The sequence below is a fragment of the Heloderma suspectum genome, chromosome 13, assembly GCF_057233095.1.
Source record: "Heloderma suspectum isolate Gila_16-S chromosome 13, 16-S_ref, whole genome shotgun sequence".
Taxonomy (NCBI): domain Eukaryota; kingdom Metazoa; phylum Chordata; class Lepidosauria; order Squamata; family Helodermatidae; genus Heloderma; species Heloderma suspectum.
The window spans coordinates 16,912,582-16,939,940 of NC_139470.1; the positions used below are offsets into that span (position 1 = coordinate 16,912,582).

The 27,359-nt window shown below is 44.6% G+C and overlaps 1 protein-coding gene across 10 annotated transcripts in view; it reads right to left on the minus strand.

The window, feature by feature from the left end:
• LOC146336089 (septin-2) overlaps positions 1-26,945 on the minus strand; it is an 83,495-nt gene extending 56,550 nt beyond the window's left edge. For 2 of the 10 annotated variants that reach the window (XM_084820429.1, XM_084820432.1), the window contains exons 1-5: positions 26,823-26,945; positions 6,513-6,564; positions 4,313-4,605; positions 3,896-3,995; positions 500-586 (exon numbers count right to left, since the gene is read on the minus strand). In XM_084820429.1, the coding sequence (XP_084676555.1) occupies positions 500-586; positions 3,896-3,995; positions 4,313-4,396 (271 nt within the window). In that variant the 5' untranslated portion in view covers positions 4,397-4,605; positions 6,513-6,564; positions 26,823-26,945. Of the gene's footprint in view, positions 1-499; positions 587-3,895; positions 3,996-4,312; positions 4,606-4,649; positions 4,777-6,512; positions 6,565-14,474; positions 14,627-18,374; positions 18,438-26,822 lie in introns of those variants that run through there. The other 8 variants (XM_084820433.1, XM_084820434.1, XM_084820435.1 and 5 more) reach the window with 6 other exon arrangements.
• Between the last annotated feature and the right edge of the window lie 414 nt (positions 26,946-27,359).

Genomic DNA, 27,359 nt, shown 5'->3' on the forward strand with positions numbered 1-27,359 from the left:
AAAAAAACCTAGGGAAGCGGGAAAAAACCTTAGCCCAATGAGCAGGCTCAGTAGCCATGGGATGTTGAGTGTCACTTGAAAAATACAAACTGAAAAGGGAGGGAGGGAGAGCCCTACTTCCCCACCCCGATTTTCCATTTTTCTTTTGCCGCTGGAACACCTCGAGGAGGACACAGTTGGTTAGCAGGAACCTGAACAGGGGCATTCATGCTAACAGATAAGGATTCACTGCAACATTTTGTTGCAGGTTTCACTTGGACCTCTAACATATCAGATAACGTGTTATTTTCCATCAAATATCATTGTTGAATACACATGCAAATTTAGTCAATTTAACTTATTGAATAACTGACTCAAGATTTCTTTAAATCGAACAGCCATAATTAAAAAAGAAGCCTATTGCCATCATAATACAGGAATAACCCCATCTAGGGGAAACATCAGAAAAAGCAAGGCATGTGAAACCAGAGGCTGAGTTATGGAGAATAGCCTGATTTACCTGCAGCTCCAGGAATGTAACGTTCAGGATAGAGATCAGTCAGGAATAAACTGTTAATTAAAGTGGATTTTCCCAAACCAGATTCACCTGTGAATAAGATGGATGTTAATGTACTGGAGTAATCTTTCCCCTCTTTCAGGTTTGATGTACGGTAAAACCATTTCTTTCTGCCAGGATCCACACTGGTTTGTAAGATAATGACATCGAAGGCTTTGCTAAACTAGACTAAATAAAACAGGAAAAACAAGCATGTGCATTGAGTACCAGATGTTTTGGCCTATAACTCCCATCAGCCCTAGCCAACATAACCAGTGGAGAGAGATCAGTTGTAGGCCAAAACACCTGGAGGACCACAAATTGCCCACCCCTAACCCTAAACAGTTATCCAACAAGACAGAAGTTTTATGGCTATACACTACTATATGCTAATGGCAGTATGCTCCCCAATATCAATTGTTCAGGAACAACAGTGAGGGCTTTTGCCCTCAGGTCCAACTTGAGGGCTTCCCAGAGGTTTCTGGTTGGCCACTGTGGGAAACAGGAGGTTGGAATAGCTTGGGATTGCTTCAGTAGCATCTCTGTAGGGCAGGAGCAAGCAATCTGGTGCCCTCCAGGTGTTTTGGACTGCAACTCCCCTAAACCTCGGCCAGCACAATCAATGCACAGGGATTATGGAAGTTGTAGTCCCACACATCTGGAAGGGCACTTGCCTACTCGTACTGCAGGGCATTGTGCAAAACTTAAAATGGTGCTTGCAGCAGCTGCCACCAGGTAGCCCTAAGGCTGAGGGCACAGAGGGGCCACTGATGTCAAAGTCCCTTCTGTAGGCCCCCTTCTACGGTGGTCCCCGCAAACCTGGAGCCAGCCCTAACCGTGCTCAGCATGCATAATCCAGTTTCTTCTTGCTGCTCGTACACTTCGAGGACGTTTTCCAAGTGATAACAGCAATTAAGAGTCATTAACAATGACTCGGCCTGTAATATTTCTTCAACAGACATGAAAAGCTTCTGAAATGTCCTCATAGGCAGCTAGAGGAAGTGAGTCAGAGGGAGTTTTCACAGCATAAAACCTAACCACAGTCAATGCTGGTGCAAATGACCAACCAATAATAGCGGCTCAGTGGTCGGTATGTCATAATCTGTAACCACCAGAAAGTGCTTTCCTAAATAGGCAAATTTGGTCAGCACCTGCGAAATACATGTGCCTGTACCAGCACGTATCAGCCCAGGCATTTCTAGTCCCAAGCCACATTCAGGAGATTGGAGGTGCCCACGGGCTCACGCGCTCCTTCCCTTTTCCTCCTCCTTCCCCTTTTGGTCACCAATTTTCTCCTTCTCTTTTCAGAGGCAGCAGTGTTACATAGGAAGATCAGAAGCTGCCTTACACCGATTCAGACCACTGGTCCATATAGCCCAGGATTCTTAACACTGACTGGCAGCAGCTTTCCACAGTTTCAGGCAAGACTCTTTTCTAGCCCTACCTGGAGATGCTGGAACTGAACCCGCGACCTCCCAGATGCAAAGCAGTTGCTCTACCGCTGAGCTATGGCCCTCTGTGTACCCATGTTAGTGCTAGCCATGATTCACTTCCATCCAGGGTTTCCAACCAAGGTTAGAAACACTTTTTCTAAACTCTGGTGTGAAGCAAGCCATGGCTGGCGCTAACACTGGTGCAAATGTAAAATGGCACCATTGTTTTACCACCAAAAACTGAAGGAGGGGGAGGAGCAAAGAGCTTGTGAGCCTGAGCATGCTCTCAATTGCATAAGAACCTATCTGGGCAGCAATAGCCTAGCTAGAGTTACCCATGCTCTGATAACCTCTCGTTTGGATTACTGCAATGCATTATATGTGGGGCTGCCTTTGAAAACAGTCCAGAAAGTTCAGCTGGTCCAAAACATGGCAGCGAGATTGTTAATAGGGACTGGCCAACAAGATCACATTACGCGAGTACTTTTCCAGCTGCACTGGCTGTCAGTCCATGTCCGGGCCCGATTGAAAGTGCTGGTATTAACATTCAACACCCTAAACGGTTTGGAGTCAGATTAATTGAAGGATCGCCTCCTCCCATATGTATCTGCCCAGATCCTAAGATCATCTTCAGGGGTCCTTCTCCAGGAAACCTGGCCAAAGGAAGTAAGGGGGGTGGCTACCAGGAAGAGGGCCTTTTCTGCTGTGGCACCCTGGCTGTGGAATGAGTTCCCTAGAGAGGTTCATCTGGCACCTACGTTGTACTCCTTTCGGCGCCAGGTGGAGACCTTTTTATTTTCCCACCATCTTAGCACTGTAGTCTTGTAGCTCTGCTGTTTTAAATTTGTATTTTAAACCTGTGCCTTGCTGCTAGGCTTTATTCTGGTTGTACTTTTATATTGTAGTTTTAAGCTTTCATATTGTATATTGTTTTATGTTGTACTTTTGTGGTTTTAATTTTTGTGAACCACCCAGAGAGCTTCGGCTATTGGGTGGTATAGAACTGTAATAAACACATAATTAAAGAACTGGTGCAAGGAGATCTGAAACATTACATCCACATTGGGCCTTTGTCAAATTTCCATTCAGTGCTGCCCCACCGGAAGACATTTTGCTGCCTGAGGCAGAGCCAAATGGCATCATAATCCCAGCTAAGGCCAACACTCTAAAATGTCTTGCAGCATCATTCAGACACCAGTTCCTGCCTACATCTTCTCCAGTCTCCAAGGGCCACCTGAAGCATGTGGCTTCGCCATGCTGCATGGCAGGGCCAGCCCCAAGTGTTTCTTTACGTACAACCCTATTTTTACTTGTTTCCCATACATAAGCACTTCCGCCTCTCGGAGTTGTGGGCTCAGGATTTTGGGGGTATGTGTGATTTGTTTTCCATGGATTTGGGAATGGGGAGCAGAGGATAACCTTCAGAAGCCAGATTTGTGCAAGGTCAAAAAAAAAAAAACAACCCAAACTACTAAAGCCTCTACCCAAAAAAGGAAATTAGCAAGGTATCTATGGGGAATACTTGTGCTTGTATGGAAGCTGCTTAAAGTTTAAAAATAAAGAAGGGGGTCAATAACAAACAAGTAGAATCAGTGGTTCCCAAGATGATGTTGAACTCCCATCATCTCTGACCACTGGCCAAACTGACCTGGAATTATGGGTATTGAAGTCCTACAACAGCTAAGGAGCCAAATGTTAGGAACTGGAGTAGATCAATGCCTGGGAAGAGGTGTGTTCTAAAATGTTTGACCAGATCAAATTACAGGAAAGCTATGCCTCTTTAGTGAGGTACTAACTTCAGGACTCCATGCGACAGTTGTTCCCAGTAAGTGAACTGATGTGGGCATCCACTAAAGATAGATACATGAGTAATGGCCTGTCATAATCAACCTAGTACTTCTAAAAAGGAGGGAAAAAAGACACCTACCGACCACCATTAGGGTGAACTCAAAGCCCTTCTTGACGGACTTCCTGTGAACTTGGTTGGGGAGATTGGCAAAGCCTACATATCCCGCAGAGTCAGAAAACTGGATGTGAAACCAACAAAGAACATTGTCAATTGGAAATGAAATGCATTAAACAGAAGCATCCAAGTATTATAAAGCAGAAACAGATCAAGAACGAACCAAACCAAAACCTCAGGAATGTTCGACAGAAGTGCAACAGTACAAATATGACTCATGTTTCCTCTTTCCTTTCTAGGTCTTATGCAGCGATTGCCGGGGTCGGGGGGGGGGGGGAATGTATGTTCTGTCCCCACATTGGGGAAACGCGCATGTCCCCAAGACAATTGCACACATCCCTCCCCACACACACTTTGCAAAGAAGGATGGGTTATCCATACTTCCTCTCTTGCCTCGTCTTGAGAACATTTGTAGTGGCACGAAGATGTCTCTAGAAGCACAGTAATGCTTGAGGAGATGTACATTTTAACATCTGATTGACAGCTATACAGCAGAACAAAGTATAAAGGTGAGGTCCACGTCTTCTGCTCAAATCATAGCAGCTAGAACAGCCGCGGTGGCTTAGTGGTTAAGACGCTGAACTGCAGACTGGAAGGTCGGCAGGTCAGCAGTTCGAGACCCGAGTGCTGCGTGACGGAGTGAGCTCCCGTCTTCAGTCCCAGCTTCTGCCAACCTAGCAGTTTGAAAGCAAGAAATTGCAAATAGATAAATAGGTACCGCCTCGGCGGGAAAGGTAACAGCGTTCCGTGCACCTCGGTGTTCAGTCATGCCGGCCACATGACCACGGAAGCGTCTTCGGACAGCGCTGGCTCTTCGGCTTAGAAACGGGGATGAGCACCGCACCCTAGAGTTGGACACGACTGGTTGGGGACACCTTTACCTTTTTAGAACAGCCTGCCCAACGTGAACCTGCTGTCCTCCAGATGTAGTGGACTACAACTCCCAGCATCCCCACCCAGCATGGCTGGCTGGGGATGCTGGGGGTTGTAGTCCAGCCCATCTGGAAGGCGCCAGGTTGGGGCAGGCTGAGCCTAAAGATTGGATTCAATGGACTATGGACAGAACAGGCTGCACATTGGCCACGTTCAGACAATCATATCTCAAACGGCCAGTCACTTTGCTCCATCCGTCGCACAAACCAGCATACAAGCCAGTGAGTCTTCAGTTACCTATACTTTCCCGTTATTTATTTTGTTCAAAATTTTTCTGAATCACTCCTCCACTCAATGAATGCTCCAAGAGATTTACAATAAAACCATAAACACAATAGAATACAGCAATTCCAAACCAAACTGGAACAAACCTGATAAGATACATACCAATAACATAGGAGAGCTTTCTAAAATCAAAGACCAGCCTTAGGGCGCAATCCTATCCCAAAAGGGGCAGCCCCCAAACTCAGAGGATGCCAAGTATCCAATGCAGGGCAGGAGGAGAAAGGAGGCTCTATGCTCGAGCCCCTCTGCATTTCTGCTAGATGGGCGATTTTGCCCATCTAGCACTGGCACCTTGGAGGGGGAGGGAAGGAGGCTGGGGTAGCCACAGGAAGCAATGTACCAAAGACACCCCAGTCCCCTCCTCTCCCCACCCCCACAGAGGTAGCCGGCATGGTTTTCTCCGTGTCGGCTATGAGGGGCAGGGGTGGGGAACACAGTTTCCTGGCTCCCCGGCTGGAGCCCTATCTCCAACTTCGTAGCCAGGAAACTGAACAAACCTATGGCCCCCCCATAGGATTGTTCTGTCTAGGGGCCATACACCATCTAGGGGCCGAAGGATTGCTCTCTTAATCATTAAAAGTGCAACAGAACAGTATCGTTTTGACAGTATCTATACAGTACTGTATTGACAGAACAGTATCTATAGACCAATAACAAAGGAGCTAAACTAACCTCTTATTTTAAATGTTTTAAAACATTTCCCTAGTCTCCCATTTTAAATGTTTTAACTGAGAATGTTTTGTTTGGGGGTTGCTGTTGTTGTTTTGGTTTTAAATGTTTTTAAGCGAGGCATTTTGTATTCCCCGTTTTTAAATATTTAAACTACAGACATTATGTATTTTAAACTTCTATGTTGTAAACCACTTCAACTGGACTTTTTAGATACAGCCAAGCGGTCTATACATGGATTAAATAATAATAAAATAAACAGACAAACTGGAAAATTCTGACTATTAAGCCAATTTAACACCGTGGTTAAATGGTTTTCAGTTAAATCATCAACCATCACAGTTTTTAACGGGAAACTATATTTAACAGAAGACTTTCTGTCTTGCTCATGTGCATAAAGGGAAGTGAGGAGAGAAGCAGCTGCACATAGAGGCACGAGGCTTGTTCATATCTCGACTTATTAGTCCAAGATACAGAACGGCTGCATCTGGATCATCCGAAGATATTTTTAAGCAAGTCTCTCCACCTTCCACCTCGCCACCCAGAATTGGGCTCATGAAAGAGTCAAGTCAAAACACAACTCAAAGCGTAGACAAACTCTGGACTATATAATCCCTAGTAAAATACTGAAGCTAACCTACATTACCGTTAGCACGTTTGCCGGGCAAGCTACACCCCCAGCCATTCCACTTACCTTGACTTTTTCGCCCGACTGAGACATGGTCTTACACCTCAAGTTTCAGAGCCTGGAAAAAGCATGCACAAAAGTTAGGTGTTTAAATCAGACCTCCAAGAATTCATCTCCCTACTTCTACTGCTATCGCACAGGGAAACAAATATGCTCACAGTCATCACCCACCTCTAGTTATGGAAATACACAGTACCTGCATTTTACTGGACACAAACAAAAATTAGGAGCAGCAAACAAAGAAGACGCTGCACATTCACCACTGGGTCACCAAGGACAATATAACTCAAGTCATGGCAGACCATTCTCTCTTTTATATTTCAATTTTCCGCCAAGGAATTTAAGATTGGGCTTATCCCATTTTATCCTCAAGCCCTATGAGCTACGTTACATTGAGGGGGGGTGAATGGGGCGCCAAGTTCAACCAGAAAGCTCTGCGGCTGAGCAGGGACGCAAACCAAGCTCTCTCAGGAGCAAGTCAAACACTATGGGTTGTATCCAATGTTAGTCTAATTTAAGTCCCATTCATTTCAAAGGGTCTACTCTAAGTAGAACTAAAATTGGATACAACCCCATAATCACTATGTGACAGTGATAAGATATAAGCGGAGTGCAATGTAGTCCTTAAGCCACTACTTAGCTATCTTTACAGTTCAGATCTCCTCTCTCAATCTCTCTCTCTCACACACACCCACACACACACACATACACGTGAGTTCAGATGATCACTGTTGTTGTTCAGTCGTTCAGTCATGTCCGACTCTTCGTGACCCCATGGACCATAGCACGCCAGGCCTTTCTGTCCTGCGCTCTCTTCCGGAGCGTGCTCAAGTCCATATTCATTGCATCAGTGATGCTATCTAGCCATCTCATCCTCTGCCGTCTCCTTCTCCTTTTGCCTTCAGTCTTTCCCAGCAATCATATCCCAGCTTAATAAGCTAAGGTATGAATTAGTGCTTTGGCCACACACACATTCCCTTCACTCCTTGCCTTCACAGCAGGAGCAAACAAAACAAAAAGTCTTCAATTTCCCGTTTCATTCAAACCAGAAGACTATGGTTAACAGGTCTGGAACAAGCCTCTCCAAACCCTTGCTTCAAATCCTGGCTTGTTCCAAAGCTATTAACCATAGTTTTCTGGTTTGGACGAAACAGGAAACAATAGTTAATGGAAGACTTCCTGGTTTGTTTACTGGCTCACACGAAGGGAGGCATAAAGGGACTGCATGCATAGCCAAAACATTCATTATTAAGATGAAATATGAACATCTGGACATGGTCACAGACACGAAATTGAACCTGCCCACAAAATCACAATTACTGACCCACATGAAGCTCTCGGGGTCTTAAACTTCCCTGCTACCCACCCACAATCCAATATAGAACTTCAACTCTCGGCATACAGAAAGACTCCCTAAAAGGATATAGACAGTTAATAGGAGACATGAGCACAAACTCTTTCAACACCCTACTCCAATAAGTATAGCAAAAGTAGCTCAGTAGGTCACTTGCTTCCTATGTTATCAACAGCCCCAAACGATGCATTTACTATTTTTATAGGCTTGCTTCCTCATGGGCCCTTGAAGCATATCACAGATCTCCACTACCCCTTTTCCTTTGATCTACCCATTTTCAGGCCAAGAACAAGAGTAAGCTCTGCCAGCGAAACCATCTGTTTTTTGTCAGCAGTTATATTGCTACAGCTTGCACGGCTTTCATTTACCTCAAACGGAAAGCCCAACCTACAGCCTCAGTAGTCTTTAGGACTTCAATACTACCATGCCTTTTTCATGCAAGCACAGAATGGGCGCAAAATTCCACTTCCCGATAATCTCAACTTTAAAATAAAAAAAGTTTCTAGCTCTTAGTATTTGGAAAATGACCGATGAAATCTTAGATACCAATGTTGCGGCTGAATGTGGCTAAAACTAAATGTGACGTCCGGAGAACTGTGACTGGATCCCCCACTTTTTTTAAAGGGTAAATGCAATCACCAAAGAAAGAGAGGGAGAGGGAAGAGAGAGAGAATTCAAATCAGGGTCATTGTGCTGGGGGGAGAGGTTAACCCTCCCCAGTAACTCAAATCATAACCCAGAGCAGAGTTTTCACAAAAACATATGAAACCTGTATATTGTCAGCCCACCCACAGGGGTGACACCTTGGAAAGGGGAGCAAAGTTTAGATCACAAAAACAGCATGAGGCAGAAATACTTCCCCCTCCAGGACTGAAGCTGCAATAAAAATCCCCACCCTGATGTGGCTGCATTTACCCTTTCTGAATATGCACACACACACACACGCACGCATGTACACTCAAGAGACAATCACAGATATCCCAGTGTCATGTCTAGTCTTGACATGATCGCCAGTGTCCCGGATGGCAACACTTCACTTCATCACACTGCCTCTTGCTCCTGGTGAAGCAGAACAAATTACACAACAGCATAACATTTACAAATATGCTTGAATCAGGTATACAGGTTGCAGAATTCATATTACTTTAGTGGAATTATTATTCTTACTACTACTGTCATGATTTATTTTATTTTATTTTTGCTTTTTAAGCAGAGAGAATAGCCAGCCTTGGATATCCAACAGACTTGTCATGCGCTTGAGTTTTGTTCACGCGTGTGCGCATTAATGTTTAATATGAAATAAATTGCTCCTTTAGTTAGAACATCTGCAGAAACAAAGGAGGAAAGCAGCAAGAAATTTCATTGCTGGGCTTCTTGACAAATACAGCTCTTGGCCTGAAAGGGAGGAAATGACCTACAGACAGACACCTGTGACTTCTGGATGCAGATGCTTTCCTGTTGCTTGCTAAGAGTCACCATTGTTGGCAGGATGCAGCACAAAGTTATGATAAAAAGCAAGTGGTCAGCTAAATGCTTGCAATGAAGAAAATGGATAAATACTGGAGTTGGCAGAACTCATAACTAATGGATTTGGGAGGGGGAGTCTATAGCTCCTGAAGATTTTCGTTATTACCACCCAACAAAATACGCACGCAGACACAAAGCGCAGCAAGAGACTTACTGAAACCATTCACACTACTTTCTCACAATGCTTGTGCATCCTTTCAAGTTCCCCAGAATTCTTCTTCAATGAATATTTAAGCCTTCAGTGGAGTAAGGAGAGAAAGCTAGGTTTGACAACAGAGCCCCCAAAGGCTGCAGTTAACAGTCTTGAGATGCATGCCTACTCAGAAGTAAGTCCCACTGTGTTCAAAGGCACTTACTCTTAGGTAAGCGCACACAGGACTGCAGCCTTATTTAGATCATGCCAGATGCAAAAGCAAGATTTCAGGCTACACCAAGGACTTCTGGGGCAAAAAAACATCACAGCTGTTGTTATCATGTCAGATCCAAATAACTGATAGCTTTTATATTTTCAAAGAGGGAATAGTCATGATTTTTTTTTTGTCCCAGTAGCCCTCAGTGCAACCTGAAATCTATTTTTCAGTGTACCCAGTATAATCTAACCTAATCTAGTCTTCATAACACTTCCCACACTCTTTACTTTTTATTACAACCAGAAATACAAGTGTTCAAAAATACAATATTCAATCAAATGTAAGACATAACGAACTCTGGGTGCTTCCAGACAGGCAGCTTCTAGTGCTATCAATCAGACGACATTGTGAAGGTATTCCATCTTTCCTTCCTTAACATATTTTCTTGCAGTTAAAAAAAAAAAGATGGAAGAACCAGTGGAAAAACACAGGAGACAACGGAAGACAATGATGTCTGCACCTCGCTGTACAATTCCACAAATTAGCAGGGCAACTGCACAATAAAAGCCTCGTCTGAAAGAACCCTCATTCCCTAAATTTATTTTATTTTTATTACTTTTATATCCTGCTTTTTTCCTCTTGCAAGGAACCCAAGGTGGATAACATGGTCCTCCTCCTCTCTGTTTTATCCTCACAACAACCCTATGAGCTAGATGAGGCTGAGAATCAGTGGCTAGCCCAAAGTCACCCAGTGAACTTCATGGCTGAGTGGGGATTAGAACCTGGATTTCCTGAGTCCCAGCCCAACACTCTAACCATTACACCACACCAGCTCTTTGTTCTTTAAGCAAGGAATAAACACTGTAGTTATACCTACATAACCCACTGATCAATAAATAAAATGCAAGTAGTATTACCACCTAATGTCTACAATGTAGGACTCAATATGTACTGCGGTCAACCCATTTATCACCCATCCTAGCAGTCTGTTGTATATGCACTGCTTTAAGACTGTTACAAAAAGCCAACTTTGGGGCTTTTCCATTATGTCCAGCTCTTTTTCTTTTCTTTTTCACCCCCAGCCCTAAACCCTACTGTGTGTGGGGGGGTGAGGGTTCTTAACATCCACCTCTCCTGCTCATTACTTCATATTTTAATCAGTCCTACTAAAGTTATTATCCTACAGCTACTTTTGGATTCCTCCCGCCCCACAAAACGGACCGATACAACTACTTGCCATTTTTGTGCACTGCCTTTATATCTGAACATCTGCTCCTGCCAAATTAGAACCCTTGTTTGTAAGGGATGCTGTAGCAACAGTTTTCCTGCATCGCCGGAGGGTTGGGCTAAATGACCTTCAAGGTCCCATAGACCTCTATGATTCTTTGGAGGGGAGGTAATATAAACTATTAAATAAAGTAGTTTAATACTTTATTTACTGTGCCAAATAAAAAAGGTTGCAGTGGGGCTTGTTGTTTTTATTGGGTTTCTTCTCCCCATGTCCTCCCATTACTGGGGGGAGAGGAACGTTCCCCTACAACTGATCCATACTTAAGACTTAAAGAAAAAAATAGTAAGTGAACAGATAAATATGCCTAGTAGTGGGGGAAAAGCAAAGGTAAGTTTGCTTGGCATGAAATCTCGTATTGTGCCAGCCACAATGTGCAAAAGCCAAGAAAGGGAAGAGCAAAAGGAGAGGTGTAGCTCTGGAGGTAACTTCTGCATTTGTCTCTTAATTTCCAGTTAAGGAAACTTCGGTCAAATAAATGATTAAATCTGCATCAAAAAATAGCTCTGAAAGGAAAGAAAATATGCTCTTTTGCTTTAGATCAGGAGTGGGCAACCTATATCCCTCAACCTAATTTCAAGAACCCTCTACAAGTGATCAGTTCAGAGCTCTGACAAAAGCAGTGTCCCTCTCCTGGCGTGCAGAGTGGCAGAGAAAGAGAGAGAGAGAGAGAGAGAGAAAGAGAGGGGCCCCATCCATTACCAACATAGGGCCCCCAACGGATCCCCCCACCCCACCCAGGAATGCAGCACTCAACAGGAAAAAAGTTCCTGCCTTGGTTTTCGAAGATGTGGCTCTTCTCGGAAGAGGCATTCTCTCCTGTGAAAGAGAGAAGAAAGGAAATGCCTCTTCAGACAGTGCTGGTTATCTGCTGTTTCTAATAAGACAATATTTGTTACTGCATTCATTTCTTTTTTAAAAGAAATCAGCTGCCCAATTAAATCAAGAGTTGGGACATCTTTTTAAACTGGGCAAATATGTTTTTAACCGATTAACATTGCAGCCCTAGTTTCAATACAACTTCAATTTTACCGAGAGCCTTCCACCACCCCACCCCACCCCACACACACACCTCCACACCACCACAGCAATGCAGCTGTACAAACAGAGCTTTTGATAGTGCTTGGACTAATTCCCAGATGATTTTCCTGGAGCTCAGCTGATAGACAAACGAGTTTCAACTAAGCACTGACATGCAGTCAACTTGCAGCACAGAAAAACCAACCATCAGTCTTCCTAGTATGCATGATGTCTGATGCCCATCCTCAGCTCTTCACAGATTTGTTGTCATAAGCCTGGTGTCATCTATGCTGTTAACCTAGTATTTGTAACCTTACATCTGCCTTTGATGTAAGGCCAGAAAAATTACTAGGCTGACAAAATTTTCAACTAGCCTAGGGGGAAAAAATGCCTTCTATCAAGTGGGATTGCTCAGTCACTCCACTACCAGTCTGCTCACTCTCTTGGATGGATTCCATGTGTTCACCTGCATGGAATTCCTTGTCATCTATGGCAACCAGGCAAGTTCTTAAACACAAGGCTGCCTTAAATGTCTCTCTGGATCACCATATCTAGCCATTTGATTTTTATCTCACCTTTCTTCCCAAGCACCCCGGCTGGGGTAAGTGGTTCTTCTTTTCCCCACCTTTACAACAACCCTATGGGTTAGGTTAGGCTGAGAGGCAGTAATTGGCTCAAAGTCACCCAATCTCCTCCTTAGAGGAGTGGGAATTTGAACACAAATCTCACCAATCTTTATGCCTCACTGGCTCTTATATGTTGACTTTCTAGATAATTGTCAAAATGCTATAATAAATCATTAAAAAAAACAGCCATTAAAAGAAAAAAGCACAACAAGATTGCAGTTCTAAGGCTAAAGGGTCTCCACACATCCCAGGAGATGCTGTTCCTGATTGCACTGTCCTTCTATCCTCTTAAACTTATAGAGGTCAGTCAACCTTTCCATCACAAGTCAAGCCTGCCTACAAGAAGTTAGGAATATAGGAAGCTGTCTTGTAGTGAGTCAGAACATTGGTCCACCTAGCCCAGCACTGTCGACACTGACTGGCAGCGGTTCTCCAAGGTTTCAGACAGGAATCTTCCCTCACCTTACCTGGAGAAGCTGGGGATCGAACCTGGGACCTTCTGCATAAAGCGTAGGTGCTCTATCACACTGAGCTATGTTAAAAAGTACATAACCATTTAAAAACAACACAAAGGACAACAAAAGCTGACTGATAGCACGCTACCATACTATTCTATGATTCTACCCTTAGTAGCAATATTTCACTCTTCTAAAAAAGGTTATGTAATTTAAGACTGAAGGCAAAAGACGGCAGAGGATGAGATGGCTAGATAGCATCACTGATGCAATGAATATGGATTTGAGCACGCTCCAGGAGAGAGCACAGGACAGGAAGGCCTGGCGTGCTATGGTCCATGGGGTCACGAAGAGTCGGACATGACTGAACGACTGAACAACAACCACTCTAGATGTCATGACAGCCAACCTATTTAGTTACTGACGCCATCAAATTGTTGCAAATAGGTGCAGAAATAGTGTTTTGAATGACCACCTACATTTTGCACTGGGCACAACTGAAAACGACCCAATTCGGGTCTCACTGATTTAATATATACTTGAAGGACCACCTTCCCCAGTACCAACCAAATTGGGATTTTGATCGGCTGGGGAGGCCATGCTTGTGGTGCCTTTGAGGAACGTAGCCTGTGGGGCTAACACACATGGCAAACCCTTCTCGGTGGTGGCACCCCAACTGTGGAACAGATTCAGCTGTCCCTCACACAGTTGGTATTCAGAAGCCAATTAAAAACGTATTTCTTTGTACAAGCTTTTGGGATATAGGCAAGTGTTTTATCTGTTTTCCGGTGGTGTAGTGATGGTTTCATTGTATGTTATTGTGTATTTGCAGTTCTAGAGTTATGATTTAACTGTGCTCATAAGTTGTATTATTTTTATATGGGTTGTATTATTTTTATATGGGTTGTTAGCCATCCTGGGCTCCTTGAAAGGAAAGGCGGGAGAGAAATCTAACTAATAAATAAAAAATTGGGCATTTGAAGCACAACATAGAGAAGTGGCCAGACCCTCTCCTTCCTGGCTGACTTCCCCCTGCCAAACCACTTGGCCACCACCATGTGTAGCTTTAACCAAAAACAAACAAGTGTGCCATTACTCAGGGAACTTACCGAGCTTCTCAGCTAAACAAAGGCAGGCCTGACACACAAAATGGACCAATCAGCAACAATATTAAAGCATACAGGAAAATTGCCATGTACTTGAATTCAAGCTAGTTAACACAGCAAAACACTAAGAGCCGTTTATTTTATTCCCAATAACAACAGCACAGGGACAACAATTTCTGGAGACATACAAAACTCAACACAAATATTTTGAATCGGTGTTCTAGGAAAGTCAGAGGACATACTTTGCCATTATATAACGTGGTCAACGACTGCTCATCAAAGATGATTTCCGAACTACATGTACTGTACCAACGCATTTCCGATCTCATGGGAGTGCAGCCTTTTGAAAGTTACACTCAAAGAGTACACAGAGATCAGGTTCAGTCAGTCTCTGCTGAAACACAAGAGTACCACACATGTCGTCATATCAGAATCCCATTATAAGCTGAGGCCCCCTACGGAAGAGGCAGGAAGGAACCCAGGTCATTTCCTTTGTAAGTCCAGGATGCAAAAAGCAAACTTATCAACCGGCATCTGAGGATTTCCCTCAAGAAAATGAAAACATTATGTAAAGTGTTCAAGTTTGCTGTATAACAAAAACAAAAAAACAATTACTTCTTACTGTGATAGGAACATGCATCTGTGTAAAAATAATGTATTACTAATAATAATAATTTTACTTAATTATTAATTATTTCTATTTCCATTATTAATACCATTATTATTTCCATTATATATACTCTGCTCTTTTACCAAGTGTGCCCAGAGTGGTGGAGACAGATCAATCAATCCAGTCCTTCGAATCCCTCCTCAAACCCATCTTTTCCCTGAAGCCTTTGGAACAACTTCTTAGTCTCCGTATCTCACTATAGCTAAGCCTAAAGAGGTGGAACTGAATTTATAATGCATATTCTTCCTCATTTCCCACACTTCTTCTCTTGTGTTTTGCAAAGCACCACGAACATTGATGGCACTATATGAACCAGGGCTTGGGAGCTTGTAGCCCTCCACCCCTGGCCATTGGTTATGCTGGCTGGGGCTGATTGGAATTGGGAGTCCAATAACATCTGGTTCCCCAACCCTGCTAAGAGACTAGTGACCTATATTCATATCGGTTGCGGAGGAAGAGAAAGTCCTCTTCTGGCTACCAGCCTGTTAACTGGCTAGTGATTACACGTGTCTTTGACCAAGAGGACTGGTGAAGGAGGGATGGAGTGATCTGTTCCTTCTCCACTAGTCCAATCAATAGTCCAACATGCTGCTCAATACAAGATCTGCAATTATGATTATACAGGTTTTGCTACCTAATAGAAAAAATGGAACACAACTAACTGTTTTCTCAACATTAGGAGAGGAGTTTGTGGGTTGGCAATACCACTAGACCAAATCAATACAAATCAGTAAACCTATCAACTTGTGTCAAGGCAGAGATAGCTTACTCCAGAAAACTAATATATCCAGTTTCAGTTTTCCTCAAGTAAGCAGTCAGAAAAAAGAAGCAGAAAAAGAACGGACAAGAGAGACAAGGAAGTAACAAGACACAGAAATGAAAGCACACAAATGTCACTTGTCTTAACGACATCGCTACAACCAGCTCCATTGAAAAACCCTAGACTTGCATTCAATATGTACTGGGCATCAATTATTTCAGTTATTTTGCCCCTTAAGTCTTCAGCTAGAATTGACTCAGCCGGCACCAGCCAAATTCCCAGACACCCACATCCCTTGTGTTATCACTGAGCTCATATCAGAGGTAACAGTGGACGGTTCATGCAGGGGAGATCCCTCTCAGGGATGGGGGCTTGGAGGTCCACCCCCTGGTGAAATCCAAAAAGGGGAACCTCCATGGGCCAGATTAAGCCCCCACATTAGAGGTTCCCCTTCCCTGCCATATCCCCACAAATTCCCCAGTTCTCCCATCTAATAGGGCTGGCAGCAGGCCAGTCATTTGACCACAGTCAAATATTGTCAAATATTCCATGAAACAAAGAATGTCACTTGCATAGGTGACAGCTTAACTTTGATTTTAAAAACTGACTTTAAAAAAACTTGCTGGAGAGAGCAATCCTATGGCCCCTGGACAGCATCTGGGGGCCATAGGCTAGTTTAGATTCCTGGATCCAACCTCAGAGCCAGCGCTCCAACCTCGGAGCCAGGAATCTGAGCTCCCCCTCCCCTAGCAGCCAGCATGGAGAGAACTGTGCCTGCAATCTCGGAGAGGAGGGAAAGGGGAATGCTGGTGGGCAGGGAGGGCACTGGGGAGGCCGGCTTACACCGTATCCCCAGGCCTCCCCAGCCTCCTTCCCTTCTGCTCTGCAGAACCCCAGCTAGATGGGTACAAAAGCCCACCTAGCCAAAATGCAGAGCAGGAGGGGCGTGGAGGTGAAGACTGCCTCTGCCACTCCTCCCACTCTGCACTGGATGACTGTTTAAGCCTCTGAGGTCAGAAGCTTATGGCCAACCCGATAGGATTGCACCCTTACTTCTATTTTACTATTTCTTTTTTAAAAGATCTAACTGTAGGCTGACCCTGGTATTCCAGGATAAAAGACAAAGAAGTGTTCAGTGAAGCATTCACATGTATAGAAACCTTGCCAGATATTGTTAAAAGTCCTAATTCATTGCGATTAAAAATAATGATTTCATTATTTCACAATAAGTTACCCAATTTGGTTTTGTAATTAGCATAAGCATCGCCCTGTTGATAGGAGTATCCTTTTTCTTCTCATTAAGTCATTGTTTTAAAATACTTGACCATTACGTGAGAATAGTTGATCAGCCGATTGACCAAACCATTTTTGACAGGTCAAACACCCACTCTGCCAAACTAGATGCAACATGATTCATGTCTTTAGCCTTTGCATGACTGATAATTTTTAAAGAGAAGTAGTAAGTGTGGGAGGAAGGATTTGGAGCATGGCCACAGCAGGGGCAAAGGTTAAAGCTCCCTTCCCCCATAATACAGTTCCAACCTAGTTTAGCACAGCCTCCACCCCTGCATTAGCTTTTTTTTTTTTTTTTTTTAAGCCAAACAAGGGCTAATGAAATGAATAACAGCACATCTAATTTGGCTCTTAAGGGTTTGAGGTTTTCTCACTATGAGCATAGCTCACTTACTCTTTCCCCCACTCTCTGCAATATCCCATCTTTCTGGCTTCTCTGTGTACCTGGACTGAGGACTCAAGAGAAATTGTGGTATTGTCCTAACCACCCCCTTCTTCTGTGGAGCAGAAGAATGTAGTGTCCAAAGGGGTATGTCTGTTTGGGTTCTCCCCCACCACACAGACACACATATATTCAGGGAAAAGCCCTCTCCTCACTCTCTCTTTCCTATTCTCACCATAGCTAGAGGTGATGAATTTTAGCAGGCACTATAGATACCTAAAGGAAGTTAATCTCTTCCCCAATTCCCACATACAGCCTGCAATGGTGTATGTGGGAGTAACTAATTCTTTATGTTTACAAACCCAAACTGTTTCCCGCCTCCCAGCAGAGCAGAGCACGCTGCTCCAGCTGGTCCAGGGACTACAGAAGCAAGCAAGCGACCAGAGAGCGAGCGACCAGAGCGAGCAAACAGGTGGAGCAAACTGGAGTTGGCTAGGGGAGTTCGGCAGGGGAGGTCAAGGGGGAGGCCCCTAACATTTTTTTTTTTCTTTTTTAACAAACTTCTTGTAACACACACTTCCACACCAGTGGGACTCTGCTTTTAACCTCTACTGAGTAAAGGAGCAGGCACAGGCTAGTCTAGAACAATCACAAAGCTAGACACAAAAAGGGAAAAGAGGCTATGGAAGGACAAGACTCTCCAGTGGTGGTGACCTGCAAGGTGTGTGCAATGTTTGTTTTCTTGCCTGAGAACAACATGGCCTACACCTGCAACAAGTGCAAGTTGATCACGCTGCTGGAAGAAAAAGTAAGTGGACTGGAGGGGCGACTGCTGACCCTCCGGGGAATAAGAGAACACAAAGAGTTCTTGGACAGAATAGGGGAACTACAGCAGCAAAGTGAAGACCAGAAGCTTGAAGAGCAACAGCAAGCTGAGACAGAAGTGGGAAATGCTGAGGTGAGGAAAAATGGAGTAGAGGATACTCCTTGGAAAAGGGTGACAGGTAGGAGAAGAAGAACTAGAAGCCACTCTTCACCTGTGGAAGCAGTGGAGCTGTAGAACCAATTCCAGGTACTTGAGGATGAGACTGGAGGACAGCCTGCAGAGGAAGAATCACAGGGGAACTTACATGAGAGTGAGCAAAAGGCTGAAGGTCAATCAAACAGAGGTGATGAAACCCAGGCCTACAACAAGAAGAAGAGAAGAGTGGTAGTAGTGGGAGACTCCTTGCTGTGTGGGATTGAGACCCAAGTATGTCGCGAAGACCCGTGGACTCACCAGGTATGTTGTCTCCGGGGAGGACGGATTAGAGACGTGACTGAAAGGCTGCCTGCACTCATAAAGCCCACTGACAGGTATCTCTTTCTTCTCATCCATGTGGGAACAAATGATACCGCCAAGCGGAGCTACGAAGAAAACACGTCAGACTTTGAAGCTTTGGGGAGGAAACTCAAGAACTTTGGGGCCCAGCTGGTTTTCTCATCCATACTTCCAGTAGTTAGGATAGAAAGGGAACGAAAAAATACTCCGGGTGAATGACTGGCTACAAAGGTGGTGCCGACGAGAGAGATTTGGATTCTGGGACCACGGGCTACAGTTCCTGGAAGATGGGCTGTTGGCAAGGGATGGGTTGCACCTCACAAAGGATGGGAAGAATGTCTTTGGCCACAGCATGAAGAACGTCATCAGGAGGGCTTTAAACTGAATCCTATGGGGAAGGGAGATGTAAAGTTGGGGGTAACAATGGATGAAGGCTCATGCACTGCAATGGAGAGAACAGATCTAATAGCGCCCAATAATAGTCTTCAGACACATGTAGGAAGACAGCCAGACTATGAAGCACATGGTCTTTGATGTCTATATACTAATGCCCAGAGTATGGGAAACAAACAGAATGAACTTGAACTCTTAATACAGGAGGGAAATTATGACTTGATAGGTATAACTGAGACTTGGTGGGATGACTCTCATGACTTGTTGTTGTTCAGTCATTCAGTCGTGTCCGACTCTTCGTGACCCCATGGACCATAGCACGCCAGGCCTTCCTGTCCTGTGCTCTCTCCCGGAGCGTGATCTTTACAGCATCGGATTTTCTTTTCACCACCAGACACATCCACAGCTGAGTGTCATTTCGGCTTTGGCCCAGCCGCTTCACTCTTTCTGGCGCTACTTGGAAATACCCTCTGCTCTTCCCCAGTAGTATATTGGACACCTTCCAACCTGAGGGGCTCATCTTCCAGCATCATCTCTTTTAGCCTTGTGATACGTTCCATGGGGTTTTCTTGGCAAGAATACTGGAGTGGGTTGCCATTTCCTTGTCCAGTTGACCACATTTTGTCAGAACTCTCTGCCATGACCTGTCCATCTTGGGTGGCCCTGCACGGCATAGCTTATGGCTTCACTGAGTTACACAAGCCCCTTTGCCACAACAATTGAAGGATATAACTTGTTCAAAAAGAACAGGAGGAACAGAAAGGGAGGTGGGGTTGCACTGTATGTGAAAAATACCTATCTCAGCACAGAAATACAGGAGGAGGAGCTTGGTAGCCCCATCGAGAGCATCTGAATCAAAATAAATGGAGCAAAAAATAAAAGGAACGTGGTGGTCGGAGTCTACTACCAGCCACCCTATCAAGAAGATGAGGATGAAACTTTTGAAAAGCAAATAGCCAATGTTTCAAGGAAGCATGATGTAGTAGTAATGGGGGACTTCAATTTCCCCGATATTTGTTGAGACAAATTCTGCAAATCATGGCCCCTCCAGGAAATTCCTGACTTGTGTGGCGGATAACTTCCTCCTACAGAAAGTAGAGGAAGGAACTAGAGGATCGGCTATCCTTGACTTGATCCTAACCAACAGAGATGACTTAGTGGATAAAGTAGCAGTTACAGGAACTCTGGGGGAAAGCAACCATGTATTTCAGTTCTTGGTTCTAAGGAAAGCAAAAGCTGAGTGTAGTCAAACACGTACGCTGGATTTTAGGAAAGCTGATTTTCATAAACTCAGAACAATGATCAGTAAGGTCCCATGGCAAGCGACTCTAACAAGAAAAGGAGTCCAAGATGGGTGGGAGCTTTTAAAAAAGGAAATTCTCAAGGCACAACTACAAACAATTCCAACGCGAAGAAAAGGTGGAAGACAACAGAAGAAGCCAATGTGGCTTCACAAAAAGCTTAGAGATGACCTGAAAACAAAAAAGGACACATATAGGAAGTGGAAAGAAGGCCAAGTAACAAAGGAAGAGTACAGGCAGGTGGCACAGAATTGCAGGGATGGTGTCAGGAAGGCTAAAGCTGAGAATGAGCTGAGGTTAGCGAGGGATGCTAAAAACAACAAAAAGGCTTTCTTCAGCTACATGCATAGTAAAAGGAAGAGGAAAGAAATGGTTGTTCAGCTATTAAATAAGGATGGCAAAATGATAACAGATGACAAAGAAAAGGCAGAGGTGCTCAATTCCTACTTTGGCTCAGTCTTCTCCCAAAAGAGGGTCTATGACCCCTCTGGCAAAGGCAAAGTACAGGCTGAAGGGGCAGGATTGCAGCTTGAGATCGATAGGCATATGGTCCAGGAATACCTAATTACTTTGAATGAGTTCAAATCTCTAGGGCCAGATGAACTGCATCCTAGAGGAATAAAGGAACTGGCAGAAGAACTCTCAGAACCGCTATCTATTCTCTTTGAGAAATCATGGAGGACAGGGGAAGTGCCAGATGACTGGAGGAGGGCTAATGTTGTCCTTATCTTCAAAAAGGGTAAAAAGGAGGAACCTGGGAACTACAGACCAGTCAGTCTGACATCAATCCCTGGGAAAATTCTGGAGCAGATGATAAAGCAATCCATCTGGAAGCACCTTGAAAACAATGCAGTGACTACTCGAAGCCAACATGGATTTGTCAAGAACAAATCCTGCCAGACGAATCTGATCTCATTTTTTGATCAAGTAACCTCCCTTGTGGACCGTGGGAATGCTGTAGACATAATATACCTCGACTTCAGCAAAGCTTTCAACAAAGTGCCTCATGATTTTATTTATTTATTTATTATTAAATTTATTAATCGCCCATCTGGCTGGTCACCCAGCCACTCTGGGTGATGTACAACATACAATAAAAACAGTTTAAAACAATAAAATTCTACAATAAAAACATTTTCTAAAATACCCTAACCCACCCCAAATGCCTGCCTGAACAGCCACGTTTTTAATGCATGACGGAAGCTCATTAAAGAGGGGGCATGACGGAGTTCCCTAGGGAGGGAGTTCCACAGATATCCTGTGATATCCTGATGAGCAAACTAGCTCAAAGTGGGCTAGATGAAACAATGATCTGGTGGATCCACAGTTGGCTACAGAATCAGACTCAAGGAGTGCTTATCAATGGGACCTTCTCCAACTGGGGAGAGGTAATGAGCGGGGTACCGCAGGGCTCAGTCCTGGGCCCAGTGCTCTTCAACATTTTTATTAATGACTTGGAGGAGGAGGTGTAGGGAATGCTGATCAAATTTGCAGATGACACAAAATTGGGCGGGATAGCTAATACTTTGGAAGACAGAAACAAAATTCAAAGTGATCTGGATAGATTGGAGTGCTGGGGAGAAAACAACAGAATGACATTTAATAGGGATAAATGCCAAGTTCTGTACCTAGGAAAAAGAAACCAAATGCACAGTTACAAGATGGGAGATACATGGCTCAACAGCACTACAAGCGAGAAGGATCTTAGAATTGTTGTCGATCACAAGCTGAAGATAAGCCAACAATCTGATGTGGCTGCAAAAAAGGCAAATGCTCTTTTGGGCTGCATTAATAGAAGCAGAGCTTCCAAATCCCAGGAAGTACTAGTTCCCCTCTACTCAGCACTGGTTAGACCTCACCTGGAGTACTGTGTCCAGTTCTGGGCACCACACTTGAAGAAGGATGCAGACAAACTGCAGAGGGTTCAGAGGAGGGCAACGTAGATGATCAGGGGACTGGAAACAAAGCCCTATGAGAAGAGACTGAAAGAACTGGGCATATTTAGCCTTGAGAAGAGAAAACTGAGGGGAGATATGATAGCGCTCTTCAAGAACTTGAAAGGTTGCCACAGAGAGGAAGGCCAGGATCTCTTCTCCATCATCCCAGAGTGCAGGACACGGAATCATGGGCTCAAGTTACAGGAAGCCAGATTCCAGCTGAACATCAGGAAAAGCTTCCTGACTGTTAGAGCAATACGACAATGGAACCAATTATCAAGGGAGGTGGTGGGCTCTCCCACACTGGACACGTTCAAGACGAGGCTGGACAGCCATCTGTCAGGGATGCTGTGACTTGGATTCCTGCATTGAGCAGCGGGTTGGACTCAATGGCCTTGTAGGCCCCTTCCAACCCTACTATTCTATGATTCTATGATTCTAAACCTTCCCATGAAGCTTTTGGGAGTCTGTGCAAAACTAACATAGTAGAATCTTAGAATTTTTAGAGTTTGAAAGAACCTTGGAGGTCATCCAGTCCAGCCCCTTGCTCAATACAAGAATCTTGTAACTACAACATCCCCAACAGATAGCTGTCTGGCCTCTATATGAGGCTGGCTTTAAAATCATGAAATAAAAAACTTTGGGTTGGACCCAAAGAACCGTGAACAGAAAGAAAACAGCTGCTGGTACTGTTCTGAAAATGCTTGCTCAAGAGTTCACTCGGTGCTATAACAGGTAGGTGCTATATCAGTAGTCATGCTCCTGTTCGTGCAAGAGATTATGCAAGGGGAAGAACATTACTGGATTTAGTAACTAAGTTTAAACTTCTCTAGCAGAAGACACCCTCCACGTATAAAAGCATTCCTCTGGATCCAGCCTACAGTTCTGTTACTGAGTCTTCAGAGTTTAAGGCCCCAGTAAAGAGACTGAAGAAAATGAGGCCATTTAAAAAATATATACAGGTAACATTCCCAAAGCCACAATTGCAGAAATGTTCTTGTCACTGAGAGAGTAGCAGTGATGGTGTGATGGCTGGATGTCTCTTGCAGCATTTGTAATTCTGAAGCTATTAAAACCCAGCTCAGACACCCATGCATTATTCTTTCAAATCCTGCATGTCTGGGATTTGGAGCAGTGATTATGTCTGTAACTGGTTTTAACTGAGTAAGCAGCCCAATGCATTTTTAATGCCAAAACCAAAGACATTCTATAGACTTCGAAGGGAAGAACAGTTGGATGCAAGCCACAAGACAGCTTTAGCCTCTCTTTTTTAGACTATTTAAACACAAAGACAAGGATATATGCAAGAACTGAAGAATGACCATCTCTGTGAAGACCTTCATGTTTTGCGGCCAGAATCTATACCCTACTGCAGCTTAAATCAGACACTCTGGGTGGGGAGGAAAGCAGGAAGCTCTGAGTCCATGTGGCATTCCTAAAATGCTTTCAGAATTGCAAAGCCAAGCACAAATGTGGAGCTTAAGGGCAAAGGGAAAGAGAGAAGAGTGAGATGTAGAAATCCAGAGCTGTCAGCTGGATAACAAGAAACAGAATGGAATTTGGTCATGAATTGATGTGCATAGGTTTCAGTCTTAGGCTGCAATCCTATTCGCATTTACCTGAGAGTAAACCTCATTGAACACAATGGGATTTGCTTCTGAGTGGACATGCACAGAATTCTGCTGTTAGCTCACTCAGAAGCAGTTGTCCAATTTTAGGAAAGAGCATCAAATAGTTTTTGCTTACATGTCATATTTAGACCTTCTCCCAAGTGCAGCTTTTCTGCAATTTTGCAGGAGTCCTGTGCACATGTCATTAACCCCTCATTACTGAGTTACTCCTCACTTGCCCTGATATAGCAGGGCAGTACGTTAAAAAAAACCCAACAGCATGCATGGCTTAAAAAATCCCTAAAGATTAGACAAATGCATAAAGGTCAGGTCTATGAATGGCTGCCCAACAGAGCAGAACATAATCAGCAGCCACTTTCCTTCTTGCTTAAGCAGTACATAAGGAGTGGATTTTCCAACTACATTCTGCCCAACCTCTGTGCAGCATCTGGAGCTGTAAGTGTTTCAACATAAGGAAATGCTCCCAACAGATAAGGAAAATAAATTTGAATACAACTAGAAGCACAACTATTTTTGTTTACTCTTTTATGTTCCAAAATCATAAACTAGGGGTGTTAAACCTCAGGCCTGTGGGTCAAATCCACTCTACCTGGGGTTCCAATCTGGCCCTCTGGGGTGCTCCCTTCCCCTGGTTCCACCACTTCTCTCCCATGACTGCTGATCCCAGCTTTTCCAAAACCAAATTTGGGCCTTGGGCTGAAAGAAGTTCAACACCTCTGTGCCATAGACTTTTCCTTTCCTCAAGCTGCCTGTTCTTAGGTAGGGAAATGCATTGCAGAAAAGCTTCCTGCACAGTTCATGCCAAGATGCTAAAAACAGTCCTTCCCAAATTTCATGCCTCCACTTCAGAAGTAAATTAACAGGGTCCTAATAGAAAGGGAGAGGCAAGAACATTCCAAGTCAACTTTAATGACTGCAAATACAGAATCAGAGGTGTAAACTCTGCCAGATTAAACAAACATGGGGGTTCAGCATTCTGATGAATTTTTGAATGACGCAAACATGCCAAAAACGCCACGCCTAATTCCCAGGGTGGCTTTTAAAGATGTGTAACAGGCCAACATTCCCCACATGAAGTGGGGAACCCCACCACCCCTACATACGTGTGCCAGGGAATATTCCCTGTTGAATTTTTTTCTGATGAAGACACGGCCTCCCGGGGGGGGGGGGGGAGTTGGCCCCCCTATTCCTCTGAGTGGCTAAAAAAGATGTGTACTGAGCAAAAATGCACAAAATGTAACTTTGCTTAAACCCCACGCGCACATTTATTGCGGAACGTCTGTCTTGCCAGGAAAATCCCCTTAAAAGCTGTGCAACAGACCCAAATCCACCAGATAAAGCTTTCTACCACTAGCTACCACACTATCCTGTAACTCTGTGCCAGAGCAACACCACCAGTTGATTTTTTGCCTGTCACAGGAGAGTTGCCAGAAAAACATAAGAAGCTGCCTTATGCTAGGTTTGTCCGGTTAGCCAAGTATTGTCCACTTCAACTGCATGAGCTCTCAGGGATAGAGTCTTACACATCACCTGCTATTTGAACCTTCTGACTGGAGATGCCAGGGATTCTAGGGAAGCATGGTGTAGATGTTCAGAATGTCCGACTAGGACTGAGGAGACCCAGCTTCAAATTACTCATCCATGACACTTAACTTGATGAACTTGGGCCAGTCACTGTCTCTCTGCCCTAACCTATCTCTCAGGGTTGTTGCAAGGACAGAGGAAGGCAGGACATCAATGTAATAAATGAATAAGTAAACCTGGGTCTTTCTCCATCCAAAGCATGGGCTCTTCGACCAAGCTACATTCCCTTAACCATTATTAGTAGACACTATTCATTCCCAGACAGAAGCGGGGGGGGGGGGGGATAAATTAACCTGAGTATTTCTGCATGCAAAGCATGTACTCTACCAGAGAGCTACTGTCCCATCTACCAAAAAATTATCAACACCCCTTATTTGGGGGAGGGGGGGAGTAAACATTCTGGGGCAGGGGGGTAATAAATTAACATGGGGATTGCTGCACGCACAGTATGTGCTCTGCAACTGCCAACAGCGTTTTGTTTTGTTTTTTAAATTATCAGCACCCCTCATTCCCTGGAGGGGGGGAGTAAACACTTGGGAGGGGGGTAATACATTAACCTGAGGATTTCTGCATGCAAAGCATGTGCTCTGCGACTGAAGCAACAGTCTCTTGTCTTTAAAAAAAAAAAAATCACTGAAACCCCTCATTCCGGTGCTGGGGAGGCAACCCATTTTCAGGGAGGCGGGGGTTATAAATTAACTGGGGGATTTCTGCCTGCATACACCACCGAACAACAGTTCATCCCACCCAATAATAATAATAATAATAATAATCCCTCATTCCCCCCCCCCCAGGGGAACAAGTAAGCATTCTCCAGCGGGGGGGGGGAAGCAGTAATAAATTAACCTGGGGGATTTTCGGCATGCAATGCACACGCTCTGCCACTGAGCTACAGCCCCTTCTTTTTTTAAAAAAAGAAGTTACAATTAAAATTATTATCATAATTAAATAATTACTTAATAATTATAATAATAATAATAATAACAACCCATACCCCTCGTTCCGGGGGCGGGGGGGGGCTGAATAAGCCCCCTGCACTTTAGAAGAGCCTGACTTCTGCCACCCACGTGAAGCGGGCAGCCAATTTGCCTGCCAGGAAAAGGGGCGCCTCTTGCGTGCCTCAGCCTGGCCAAGCGCAGGAAGGAAACTGGGGGGCTCCCACCCATCGACAGCCCCCCGCCCCGCGCCTGTCAGTCAGAGTCCCCGGCCTCGCAGCCCCGCCCTAGACCGGGTGTGGGGAGGGAGCGGAGGCGAGGAGAGCCCCCAGCCACTGGCCTAGGCCCGAATACAGGCGGGGAAGCAGCCACGGCCCCCTTACCTGGTCCCAACGCCCCTCTCCGCTTGTGGCCGCCTCAGTCGGCTGCCGGGCCTGCAGCGCCGGGAGAAAAGAGGGAGGACAAGGCCCTTCTCCTTCCCGCTCCACCCGTATCCCACAAGCCTCAGCGAGCGCTCTACCCATCCGGGCTCTATGGCACGTCCCCCCGCCCCGTCTTCAAATTGCTTTCCAACGGAGAGAGCAGTGGAGGGGAGTCCTAGAGTGTCGCTTGTCTTTTCCCTCAGATTCCATTGTAGGGATTCTTCCCACCCCCCTCAGAAATGTGAAGAGAATTTTCCTCCCTTCCGTCCTTCCTTCCTTTCCTTCCTTCCTTCTGTCCTTCCTTTCTTCCTTCCTTCCTTCTCTTCCTTCCTTATTTCCGTCCTTCCGTCCTTCCTACCTAAATCCTTTCTTCCTTTCTTCCTTTTCTTCCTTCCGTCCTTCTGTCCTTCCTTTCTTCCTTCCTTCCTTCCTTTTCTTCCTTCCTTCCTTCCGTCCTTCCTTCCTTTCTTCCTTTTCTTCCTTCCGTCCTTCTGTCCT